The sequence below is a fragment of the Acinonyx jubatus genome, chromosome B3, assembly GCF_027475565.1.
Source record: "Acinonyx jubatus isolate Ajub_Pintada_27869175 chromosome B3, VMU_Ajub_asm_v1.0, whole genome shotgun sequence".
NCBI lineage: Eukaryota > Metazoa > Chordata > Mammalia > Carnivora > Felidae > Acinonyx > Acinonyx jubatus.
In genome coordinates this window covers 119794579-119807313 of record NC_069386.1, presented here as the reverse complement: position 1 = coordinate 119807313, position 12735 = coordinate 119794579, and the positions used below count along the sequence as shown (strand labels likewise).

The window sequence follows — 12735 nt, the reverse complement described above, 5'->3', positions numbered from 1 at the left end:
GTTGTTTCACATATTGATATTCTTTTTATTTCTGAGTAGTACTTCATGGCATGAGTATTCCATAGTTTATCTGTTCAGCTGGTGGTAGACATCCAGGTGTTTCCTGGTTTTAGCTATTATACATAAGGCTACTATGTACATTTGTGTACAGATATTAGTGTGGACAAATGCTTCAATTTTTCATAGGTAAATTCCTGGAAGTGGAATGGCTAGATCGTATGGTACGTTGTTTAGTTTTTTAAAGAAACTTCTAATATAGTTTTTCAAATTGACTTACAAAAAGGGATGTATGCTTTCACCAGAATTGTGTAAGAACACCCATTTCACTAAAGTGGGTGGTGGGCATTGAGGAAGGCACTTGTTGGGATGAGCACTGGGTGTTGTATGTAAGCCAATTTGACAATAAATGATATTTTAAAAAAAAGAACACCCATTTCACTATACTCTTGTCAGTTCTGGGAATCCTTTTTTTTTTAATAATCATTTAAATATGACTAAAATTTTTCTTGTTTAATATATTCTTCATTGATCACTAGAAGAACTGAATTTTTTTTTCAGGTTATAAAGGTGATTTATTTATATTTTTTTCAATATATGAAGTTTATTGTCAAATTGGTTTCCATACAACACCCAGTGCTCATCCCAAGAGGTGCCCTCCTCAATACCCATCACCCACCCCCCATCAACCCTCAGTTTGTTCTCAGTTTTGTTTTTTTTTTAATTTTTTTTTTCAACATTTTTTATTTATTTTTGGGACAGAGAGAGACAGAGCATGAACGGGCGAGGGGCAGAGAGAGAGGGAGACACAGAATCGGAAACAGCCTCCAGGCTCTGAGCCATCAGCCCAGAGCCCGACACGGGGCTCGAACTCACGGACCGCGAGATCATGACCTGGCTGAAGTCGGACGCTTAACCGACTGCGCCACCCAGGCGCCCCAGTTTGTTCTCAGTTTTTAAGAGTCTCTTATGCTTTGGCTCTCTCCACTCTAACCTCTTTTTTTTTTTCCTTCCCCTCCCCCATGGGTTTCTGTTAAGTTTCTCAGGATCCACATAAGAGTGAAACCATATGGTATCTGTCTTTCTCTGTATGGCTTATTTCACTTAGCATAACACTCTCCAAGAAGAACTGAATATTTTTTATAGGTTTATTGCTATTTCATCTTTTTTGAGTTCTTTTTGTTCAACTTTTGTGTGGAATGCTGAACATTTTTTTCTAATTTTTTTCTTATTAGTTTGCAAGCATTCTTTCTGTATTAAAGAAACTTGAAAAAAATCTTACACCCAAGACAAATCTCTGAAATCTTATCAATAGGACTAGTATATGTGATATTTCAATAAGGTACATATATTCCTTGGAAAGCACTATATTTTTTAATAATAACATTGCAGTTTTTAAAATTAATTAACTAATTTAAGAGCATGAGCAGGGACAATCCCAAACAGGCTCTGCACTACCAGCGCAGAGCTCGATGCCGGGCTCAACCCCATGAACCATGAGATCATGACCTGAGCTGAAATCAAGAGTCAGATGCTGAGCCACCCAGGTGCCCCTGAAATTGTAGTTTTAGAATATCACTGCATGTTGTGTCAGGAAGCAGGAACTCAAAATGCTTAGCATCAGAGTCTGTACACTTTTGAGAGCAAAACATGAAAGAAGAATGGCTGTGCATGTTTTCTTTTTTTATGTTAGAGCATGAGCAGGGGAGGGAGGGAGGAAGGGAGGGAGGGAGGGAGAGAGAGAGAGAGAGAGAGAGAGAGAGAGAGAGAGAGAGAGAGAATCTCAAGCAGGCTCCATGTTCAGCATGGAGCCTGATGTGGAGCTTAATCCCATGACCCTGGCATCATGATCTGAGCTGAAATCAAGAGTCAGACACTCAACTGACTGAGCCACCCAGGTGCCCTTGTGTATATTTTTTAAACTTCCTCTTTGTCCTGTCCATCTTCTAGGTTTACAAGTGCCCAGATAACAATAGCATCACATGTATCATGTACTCTTGGTAGTGAAAATAAAAACTCACCCCTCCAATGTCTATAATATTCTGTTTTCCAATAACAATTAAAACATGCTGCCTTATGTGAGTTTACATTTTTACTTTTGAAATCCATATTGAAAAAGTACAAATGATTAACTATCAGTGACTGATATACTGAAAATACATGAGCTACCACATTTCTCTCAACATTTAAAAGTATCTTGTTAACAGTCAGTTGTGTCTACTTTACTGAAACCATAAGTATATCTTTCCAGACTCCTCCCAGCCTCTGCCCTATACTCTTCCACTCTCTTAGCCATTCCTACCTGAGAGCTCAAGCCAGTTAGCTGTGTAACTCTAGGCAAGCCAAATGATTTCTTGAAACCTCAGTTTCCTCATTTGTAATATAGGAATAATACCAATCTCTGTCTCAGAAGGTCCTTGTGAGGATTCCCTTACAATGTACGTAGAGTACTTTGTACACTATCTGGCATGTGGTAAGCCTTCAGTAAATTAGAGCAAGAAGGCTTCTTCCAGATTTTTTCTTTCTCAAAAATAAACAAACAAACCTGAAAAATTCTAGCATTAGGTCTAAAAGAAGATAAGGATGAATTGTAATCTCAAGCACTGTTGCAGTGGTGCTAGCTGCTTTGATAATGGGGTTAGGGCATTACCTGTGTCTTCTAGAAGATGTGAGGGAAATTCTTTGATTTATGTGTCGACAGGACTTGAGATGAAGTAATTGTCATCCTCTCCCCATAGTTGATGTTTAGCTCAAACTCATTTGTACTATGATCTTTCTTTCTTCCTTTATCCCTCCCAGATGAGTTCCAGAAACTGGGAATCCAGTGCTTTTACCATAACCCTTATCTGGTGAACTGGGCCAACTTGATATTCCTCTGCTGCCTGCCATCTCAGCTGCCTACTATCTGTCTGGAAATTCAAGCCCACCTGGAAAAAGGTTGCATTGTGTACAGCTTCGCAGCTGCTATCCCAATAGCCAGGTATCCTGTTAGGGAGAGCACGGAACTGGCAGAACCATATCCCCTCATATCTGGCTTCTACCCCCCACCTCCACCCTGGCCCCCTACCTCATGGAGTTGGTCATTCCCGGTAATAAGGTAGAAGCAGCTTCTCCTGCCACACCCAGCCAGCCTTTCTAATTGTGTCTTCCCCACTTTTCCACAAACAGCACTTGTGGGTGGAACATTTTCTTTGATGTGCAAATGTTTAGAACTGCAATGGCGCATTGCTTCCCACTACTTGAGGCTGACTAGCGTTCCCCTTGTGCATTAATGGGAAGGGAAACCACCAGTGACCAACATGAAAAATGATTCACAGCATGTGTCAAATAGTATTTTTGTGCCCCTATTGTCTAGCCTGGTGTTTGGCATGAGACAACATTCACTAAGTGTTAGTGGTTGAAAGAGTCCAACTAATAAGCAGTGCCCTCAGTGCTGCCTCCACCCATGTTTGCCCCTGAGCGGTGTTGTGCAGGGGAGGATGTTGTTGGGGTTGGATATGATCCAATGCAATGGATCCTGTGGTGGTTTATGATAGTCCTGGCCCAGCACTCCATGTCTTGGGGGATTTCCTTTCAGGTTGAAACTCCTGCTGAACCACACCAATATCTTGCGGCCTCAGTATCAGTGTGTTGAAGATTTTGTCAACATCTGGGGGGCCAATAAGGAGATCACAGCTGCCCTCCAAGATCCTGCGACCCTTCAGGCTACCTGCCCCTACAGTTCTGCTGGTAAAGGCTTGCTGTGTGTTTGGCACTCTTTTGAAAGTTACTTCCTCTCGGCCTGGTACTATTTTATAATCCCTGTGTGTGTGTGTGTGTGTGTGTGTGTGTGTGTGTGTGTGTGTGTGTGTCTGTCTGTCTTGGGTTATGTGTGTAGGGGGAGTACAAGCTGGATACATTCTCAGCTGTTTAGTTTTGAATGGGAACAGCTTTGGTAACAAAAAGCAGCCTCCATTAAGGAAAGCAGACAAGTCTGAGTATTTGGACCTGTTAAGGCTGAGCCAGAAACAGCCAGAGGGGAGAGCCTATTTAAACAGGAGGATGTGCTGTCTGGCATTAAATGGCATTTCCCTGCTCTAATCTTGCATTTTTCCTTAGTTTCTTCTCCTTATTGGGAGGATCATTCTAGAGATTTCTAGAGATGCTTTTGCCATTAGCAATGTCTACATTAGTCATACCTGTCCTCCTGTGGTGGGGTTGATACATGATTTGTTATAAAGGGCACAATCAGGGCTCTTGGCCCAGAAAGAGGAGTGTTTGCTTATCTTGAGGTTCATATGACCCACCTGTCTTGGAAAAAAGGTGACTGTTCTTTGTCCTGTGTTCCCGGCAAACCTTTTTGGTGGTGCTGACTGGTATTTCCCTTCCCATTAATGTGTAGGGGGAATAATCCTCAATATCAAGTGGTTGGAGGGAGTGTTCTACGCCATCCTAAACATCTGCACCGCAAAGGACATGCCCCACTTACAAGTGCTGCAACATCTGAATGAACTTTTCCTCTCTGTGCACTTTGAAGACTGTGAGAAGGATGGAGCATCTTGCCCCAAATTTCAATTAGGTGATTTTGTCAACCAAGTCTATACCAAGAACCTATCTCAGAAAAGGTAAGGCATCAGACAGCTGGCTATTCTAATTTCTCCCACACATCTTAGCAGATGCTTTTTCCTTTCACGTGATCTTTAAAATTTTATAAAAATAATACATTCTTGTGAAAAATCCAACTAGTGGAAAAGCAAAAGCTCTCCTTTGCTCCTCAAATACCGTTTCATAGACTTTACCTCCAGTGAGTTTTATATTTTTGTCTTTTAATCTATGTATTTACAAACATTTATATTACCATGGTATTATAATGTGTATGCATATCTATATCTGTACATTTTTGAAACATGGGGACTATATATGCTGATTTTTCATTTACTATGTTGTGGATGCCATTCTACGTCAGTACAATCATATCTACTCTATAAACAATGCATAGGGATCCATTGGGTATATTATTTCATTGAATTTATTCATCTTATTTATTCTTGATGGTAATGTAGTTTCTCCTTGCCTCAAAATCTGAATAAGGGTCTGCATATGAACATTTTTATACATAGCTTGCACACTTGTACCAATATTTCTGTTGGATGAATATCTAGAATATTCTAGAAGAATATTTCTGGGTTAGAGGGTATATACATTTTATGTTTGATAGGTATTCCCAAATTGCTTATCAAAAACGTGGTGCTTAGAGCACCTGGGTGGCTCAGTCGGTTAAGTGTCTGACTCTTGATTTTGACTCAGGTCATGATCTTAAGGTTGTTGGGATTGAGCCCCATGTTGGGCTCTGCACTGACAGCGTGGAGGCTGCTTAGGATTCTCTCTCTGCCCCTCCCCTACTTGCATGCCTGCACGCACACACTTTCTCTCTCTCTAAATAAATAAACTTAAAAAAAAATTCTTTAAAAAATGTGGTGCTTATTTACATTTCCACCAGTGTGTATGAGTGTGCCATTTCTCCATACCTTGATAGCTATAAGAATCAATCTTTTTAATCTTTGATAATCTAATAGGGAAAAACTGTTGCCCTTATTACCAGTGACTTCCATGCCACTAAATTCATTTGGCAATTTTTTTTAAGTATTTTTTTAAACGTTTATTTATTTTGAGAGAGAGAGAGAGAGAGAGCAAGCAGGGGAGGGGCAGAGAGGGAGAGGGAGACACAGAATCCGAAGTGGGGTCCAGTCTCTGAGCTGTCAGCACAGAGCCTGATGTGGGGCTCCAACCCATGAACTGTGAGATCATGACCTGAGCTCAAGTCAGAAGCTTAACCGACTGAGCCACCCAGGTGCCCGAACAATTTATTTATTATTATTATTTTAACATTTATTTATTTTTGAGAGACAGAGAGAAGCAGAGCATGAGTCGGGGAGGGGGAGAGAGAGAGAGAGAGATACAGAATCTGAAGCAGGCTCCAGGCTCTGAGCCGTTTGTTAGTACAGAGCCCGACATAGGGCTCAAACTCACGAACTGCAAGACCATGACCTGAGCTGAAGTCGGACGCGCAACCCACTGAGCCACCCAGGTGCCCCTCATTTGGCAATTTTTAATCCTCCTCTTCCTTGACTATTGAACCTGGAACTCTTGAATCCTTCTTGAAGCAATCTCTTTTCTTGGCTTTCATGATACCCTTAGGTTCTTCTCATTTTCTTCCTGTCTCTCTAGCCCCTCCTTTGCCAGCTCCTCTTTTGCCTCATCTTTATGTCTGGGAGTTTTCAGGGCTGTGTCCTAGGCCTTCTTTATTGCCATTCTACATTTTGTTCATGGGTGATCATTTCCAGTTCAGGGACTTAGGTTGCCATCTTTGCACTGACAGCAAATGACTCTTTCTCTAGCCTAGAGTCAACTCTATACCCAAGTTAAGTTTGTAGTCACCATCTCCCCTCAAACTCAACATGTCCAGAAGCATACCTGCTCTCATACCTGCTCTGCTGGTGTTTCTTACCTAATTACATGCTCTTTTGCCAAGTTGTTTAAACAGAAGCCTGGAAGTAATCCTTGATTGTCTCCCATCTCTCGAATTCTAATTAATCACCAAAGGCCAGTGAAGCACTTCTAGTTTGGGGATTTCCCTTCACCCTTAGCCTGGGATTCCTTTTTCTCTCTTACATTGGATCTCTTTTTCCTGGATCCCTCTTCCTCTGGTATGGTTTACTCTTTCATAGTGGTGGATCATATCTTCTTTCGGTAGCTTCTTTTGAAAACAATGTAATTATAGAGACTGTGTCTGAAAATGTTTTTATTCTAACCTAATATTTTATGAGAACATAGCCAGGGTAGAATTCTAAGTTAGAAGTAATTTTGCCTCAGAGTTTTAAAGGCATTGCTTCATTGTCTCACAGAGTTGCTGGGTTTTTTTTTTTTTTTTAATTTTTAAATGTTTTACTCATTTTTTGAGAGAGAGAGGGAGACAGAGCACGAGTAGGAGAGGGGCAGAGAGAGAGATAGAATCTGAAGCAGGCTCCAGGCTCTGAGCTGTCAGCACAGAACCTGACAAGGGGCTCAAACCCACGAACTGTGAGATCATGACCTGAGCTGAAGTTGGACGCTTAACTGACTGAGCCACCCAGGCGCCCCAGACAGAGTTGCTGTTGAGAAGTACAATGCCATTCTAATTCTTGAATTCAAACTTTTTTTGAAATCTGTTCCTTTTCTCCCTGGAAGCTTTTAGGATCTTTTGACCTCAGTATCCTTGAAATTTTATGATGGGTGATAAATTTGGGTCTATTTTATTTTATTTTATTTTATTTTTGATGTAGGTCTATTTTAACTCACTGTGCTGGGCACATGGTGAGCCTTTCTCCTTTCCCCCTTAATTAAAAAAAATTTTGTGAAATATAACACTTATGCAGAAAAGTGCATATTCCATTAATTCCTAAATAATGCAGTTTAATGAACTATTGTAAAGGAAATATGCATGTAACTGGTACCCATAAAAGAAACAGAACATTCAGCAGTCCTTTTTAACCTGAGTGTCAAATTCTCTACTTTTCTCCAGTTATGTCTTTGATAATTTCCTCCCCTTTCCTGTTTTGTCTCTTCTCTTTAGTCCAATGTTGAACCTCCTGGACTGAAACTCTGATTTTCTTTATCTTTCCTATTTTTAAATTATTTATTATTATTATTATTATTGTTGTTGTTGTTGTTATTATTATTATTTTTAGGAAGATGGGGAGGGACAAAGAGGGAGAATCTCAAGCAGGTTCCATGCTTAGTATGGAGCCCAACATGGGGCTCGATCCCACGACCACAAGATCATGACCTGAGGTGAACTCAAGTGTCAGATGCTTAACTGACTGAGCCAACCAGGTGCCCCTATCTTTTCTATTTTTAATATCTTTGTCTATTTCTATTTTCTGAGAGATTTCAACTATACTGTTTTTGCTATCATATTTTGAGCATATTTTAATTTTTGGTATATTCTGAATATTTTCAAAATTTTTAAGTCTCAAAATATTCCTTTTTATGTAGCATCCTGTTGTCATTTCACTATGCAATACCATCTCTTATCCCTTTGAGAATGTAAATGAATTTTTTTTCTTCTGTGAGGAATCTGTACTGATCACTTGTTTTGGTTTCTATCATGGATTTGAGAAGCTTTATTCGAGTACGTATATGGAGAGCTTTGCTCATATTTAAGGTCCGGTTACTAAAAAGTTGATTGGAAACTCTGTTACTGTAGTCATTACTACAGAGTGATTTGGTCAGCTATTTCCTTGGGAAACGCTGAATATTGGTTTAAGTCTTTGGGACCCAACTGGGGGAAAGAAAGCTATGCATGTATATAAGAAGAGGGGTCATCTTATTGCTTATATATTTTTACTTTATATCCCTTCTATTCAGCAAATCCTTGCCCGCAACAGTGCCTATTGTCTCCTTGTCCAGAGACTCCCTATTTTTTTTTAAAGTCTTATATATTTAAGTAATCTTCACACCCAATGTGGGTCTCAAACTCATGACCCCTGAGATCAAGAGTTGCCCACTCCACCGACTGAGCCAGCCAGGTGCCCCCCATGACCCTCTATTTAACTCTTCTAGAGAATAAATCTTCTGTTGGGGAGGAGGAGGGACAGTCTCCTAACTGTGCAGCATTGGGTAGTGTGCTGTGAGGGTCTCTCTCTTTTTTAAGATTTTCAGTCCATCATCCTATTTTGAGTCCCATCTCATCTCCACTTCTGATGTACTGGGTCCCACTACATCTTGAGTCTTTTGTGGGTTCTATGATGTAAATGGACTGTGTCTTGGTTCTCCCTGTTGCTGACTTCGATTCAGCTCAGTGTTATTATTTGTCCATATTTTTTCCAGCTTCCAAGTTGTTGCTCTTGTGTTCTCTCTCGTTCTCATTATATATTCTTTGCCTATTCATTTCTCTTTTGTTTGCTTTTATATATTGTTTCAGAGAAGGTTTTCAGTAGGAATACATTATGTGTATTGGAAATAATTTCCATATTTTTCTTTCTTTTTGGTAACTTTTGCTGCTCAGAGATTCTCATTTTTGTAGTCAAAAGTGTCAAATCACTGCTTTATGGCTTTGGCGTTTTAAACCATATTTATAAAGACCATCTTCATCCTAAGATATTCTATATTTTCTTCTAGTATTTTATTTTTAAAATATTTAAATCTTTAAGCAGTTTTGGATTTTTAGTATCTTGTATTCATTTTGGAAAGCCAATTGTCCTACATTATTTATAGAGTGGCCATTCCTTTTCCTACCAATTTGAAATATGATTTTTATTATTTAATAAAATGCAGGATATTTATGGGTATATTTCTGGACTGTATTCTGAACTGTGGGCCTATTTTCTATTCCTATGCTATGATTTTTTTTGTCATCAACTTTATTTTTATTTATTTTTAATTTACATCCAAGTTCGCATATAGTGCAATAATGATTTCAGGAATAGAATCCAGTGATTCATCCCCTACCTATAATAGCCAGTGTTCATTCCAACAAGTGCCCTCCTTAATGCCCCTTGCCCATTTAGTCTTTCCCTCCACCCACAACCCCTCTGGCAACCCTCGGTTTGTTTTCTGAATTTAAGTCTTTTATGTTGTCTCCCTTCCTGTTTTTATATTATTTTTGCTTCCCTTCCCTTATGTTCATCTATTTTGTATCTTAAATTCCACATATGAGTGAAGTCATATGATATTTGTCTTTCTCTAATTTCACTTAGCATAATACCCTCTAGTTTCATCCATGTTGTTGCAAATGGCAAGATTTCATTGTTTTTGATTGCCAAGTAATATTCCATTGTGTGTGTGTGTGTGTGTGTGTGTACGTACTTCTTTATCCATTCATCAGTTGATGGACATTTGAGCTCTTCCATACTTTGGCTATTGTCGATAGTGCTGCTATAAACATTGGGGTCCATGTGCCTCTTCAGAACAGCACACCTATATCCTTTGGATAAATACCTAGTAGTGCAATTGCTGGGTCATAGGGTAGTTCTATTTTTAATTTTTTGAGGAACCTCCATACTGTTTTCCAGAGTGGCCCAGTTTGCATTCCCACCAGCAGTGCAATAGGGTTCCTCTTTCTCCGCATCCTCATCAACATCTGTTGTTGCCTGAGTTGTTAATGTTAGCCATTCTGACAGGTGTGAGGTAGTATCTCATTGTGGTTTTAATTTGTATTTCCCTGATGATGAGTGATTTTGAACATTTTTTCATGTGTCTGTTAGCCATCTGGATGTCTTCTTTGGAAAAGTGTCTATTCATATCTTTTGCCCATTTCTTCACTGGATTATTTATTTTTTGGGTGTTGAGTTTGATAAGTTCTTTATAGATTTTGGATAGTAACCCTTCATCTGATAGGTCATTTGCAAATATCTTCTCCCATTCTGTCGGTTGCCTTGTAGTTTTGCTGATTGTTTCCTTTGCCATGCCAAAGCTCCCATGCTATGATTAATTGCTGTAATGTGTTTCTATATTTTTGTATCTGAAAGGGCAAGTCCTCTTCATTATTATTTTCCAAAAAAATTTTTAATGTTTATTTATTTAGAGAGAGATAGAGAATGAACAGGGGAGGGGCAGAGAGAGAGAGGGAAACACAGACTTTGAAGCAGGCTTCAAGCTCTAAGCTGTCAGCACAGAGCCTGACACAGGGCTCAAACTCACGAACTGCGAGATCATGACCTGAGCCGAAGTTGGACGCTCAACTGTCTAAGCCACCCAGGTACCCCTATTATTTTCCAAAATCCTTATGCATTTATTTTTCATGTGAATTTTTAAAAAATGACTTTAAAAATTAGAAAAGTAACAAATGTTTATAGTAAATAGGATATCAACTAAAATGTACCAAACAGAAAGTGAAAGTACCTCCCTTAAATCCCATTTTCAAGAGGTAACTACTCTCAATATTTGCTGTGACAAATGAACTTGAAAATAGGCTATGTTTTTAATGTTAAATTACTGAGTAGGATGTTTTCTCTTGGCTTCTGGCACTATTTATAAAGTTGAAAGATTCCTTCTCAAATGGAGTGGTAGAATATCATCATTTTGTAAACTCTAATGAAATAATCTAGGCAACTATAGGTGAAAAGTTGATGGGGGAGCTTTATAATGAATAGATCAGACTGAATCCATTAATCAGTCTTAACACTGCAGAAAGAGAGACAATGTATTTCTGGATAAAAATAGATATAGATGAAATACTCTTACAAAAAACCCCAGAATTTGATCAAGTATAGATATAAATTCAAGAGACAGGAAAATGTTAAATGACCATGAGATATTATCAGCAAAATCTAGAATATGGGAAATTTTAGAGGATAAACAACCTAATTTCTTCAACAAAAAAACTGCAAGGAAAAAAAAGAGGAAGGGGAACTTATAGATTAAAAAAAAAGACTTGAAAGTCCCTATACATGTGTTGATCTATATACCTTAATAAGTTGAAGAGGATATCTTTTTTCTTTTTTTTTTTAAATTTTTTTTTTTTAACGTTTATTTATTTTTGAGACAGGAGAGACAGAGCATGAATGGGGGAGGGTCAGAGAGAGAGGGAGTACAGAATCGGAAACAGGCTCCAGGCTCTGAGCTGTCAGCACAGAGCCCGACGCGGGGCTCGAACTCACGGATCACGGACCGTGAGATCGTGACCTGAGCTGAAGCCGGTGCTCAACCGACTGAGCCACCCAGGCGCCCCTCTTTTTTTCTTTTAATGCTTTTTATTAATTTTTGATAGAGACAGAGTGTCAGCTGGGGAGGGGCAGAGAGAGAGGGAGACACAGAATCTGAAGCAGGCTTCAGGCTCCAAGCTGTCAGCACAGACCCCTATCATGAACCCGTGAGATCATGACCTGAGCTGAAGTTGGACGCTTAACAACTGAGCCACCCAGGCACCCCATTTGTTGAAGATATCTTTAAAAAAAAATTTTTTTTTAGTATTTATTTTTGAGACAGACAGAGTGCAGGTGGGGGAGGGGCAGAGAGAGAGAGAGAGAGAGAGAGAGAGAGAGAGAGAGAAGGAGACACAGAATCCGAAACAGGCTCCAGGCTCTGAGCTGTCAGCACAGAGCCCGAGGCAGGGCTCAAACTCACCGACCATGAGATCATGACCTGAGCCAAAGTAAGCCGCTTAACCGACTGAACCACCCAGGCACCCCTGTTGAAGAGAACAGCTAAAAAGAAATGAGATCTTTTGTATTCCTAATGTCCATGATCCTCTTACATATTCTATTTCTAAATTCAAGGGAAATATACTGAAAAGAACATCAATGTCATTATTATAATCATTCTTTAATTAATTATGAATTCCTGCACACTTAGAAAAATGTGCATAAGTACAAAAATCATAAGTACAATTAAATCCACATAGTGAATAGTTCTAGCTGAATGTTTAACTATGAATTTTAATTAATTTGATATAAAAATAAAGTACCTTATTTCCTGTTCTGTTTAACAGCCAAATCAGATGTACTGAACAGACGTTAAAAAGTAACAGTATTTTTTTTTCACTCCAGGCCTTTCCCCTGGTTTGATCTGACTGCTGTGCAACTCAAGGAAACTCCCTTTAGTCAGCAGCTCTCAACCAGTACTGCTCTCCAGGACCACCTTACCCTTCTATACTGTGATTCATTTGGCATCTCCGTAACCAAAAAACAGCAGCCAGTGGTCTCCAGAGGCTCTCCCTCCCAATAAGAGAAGAGACCTCAGGAATCAGGATTTTTTTCCCTTCCACAATGGTTGTACCCT

General features: G+C 39.3%; 1 protein-coding gene across 3 annotated transcripts in view; it reads left to right on the top strand.

Annotated features, from left to right (window-relative positions):
• NOXRED1 (NADP dependent oxidoreductase domain containing 1) overlaps positions 1-12735 on the top strand; it is a 20460-nt gene extending 7725 nt beyond the window's left edge. For all 3 annotated transcript variants that reach the window (XM_027066276.2, XM_027066278.2, XM_027066277.2), the window contains exons 4-7: positions 2797-2977; positions 3575-3726; positions 4379-4601; positions 12504-12735. In XM_027066276.2, coding sequence (XP_026922077.1) covers positions 2797-2977; positions 3575-3726; positions 4379-4601; positions 12504-12681 — 734 coding nt within the window. In that variant the 3' untranslated portion in view covers positions 12682-12735. The remainder of the gene's footprint in view (positions 1-2796; positions 2978-3574; positions 3727-4378; positions 4602-12503) is intronic.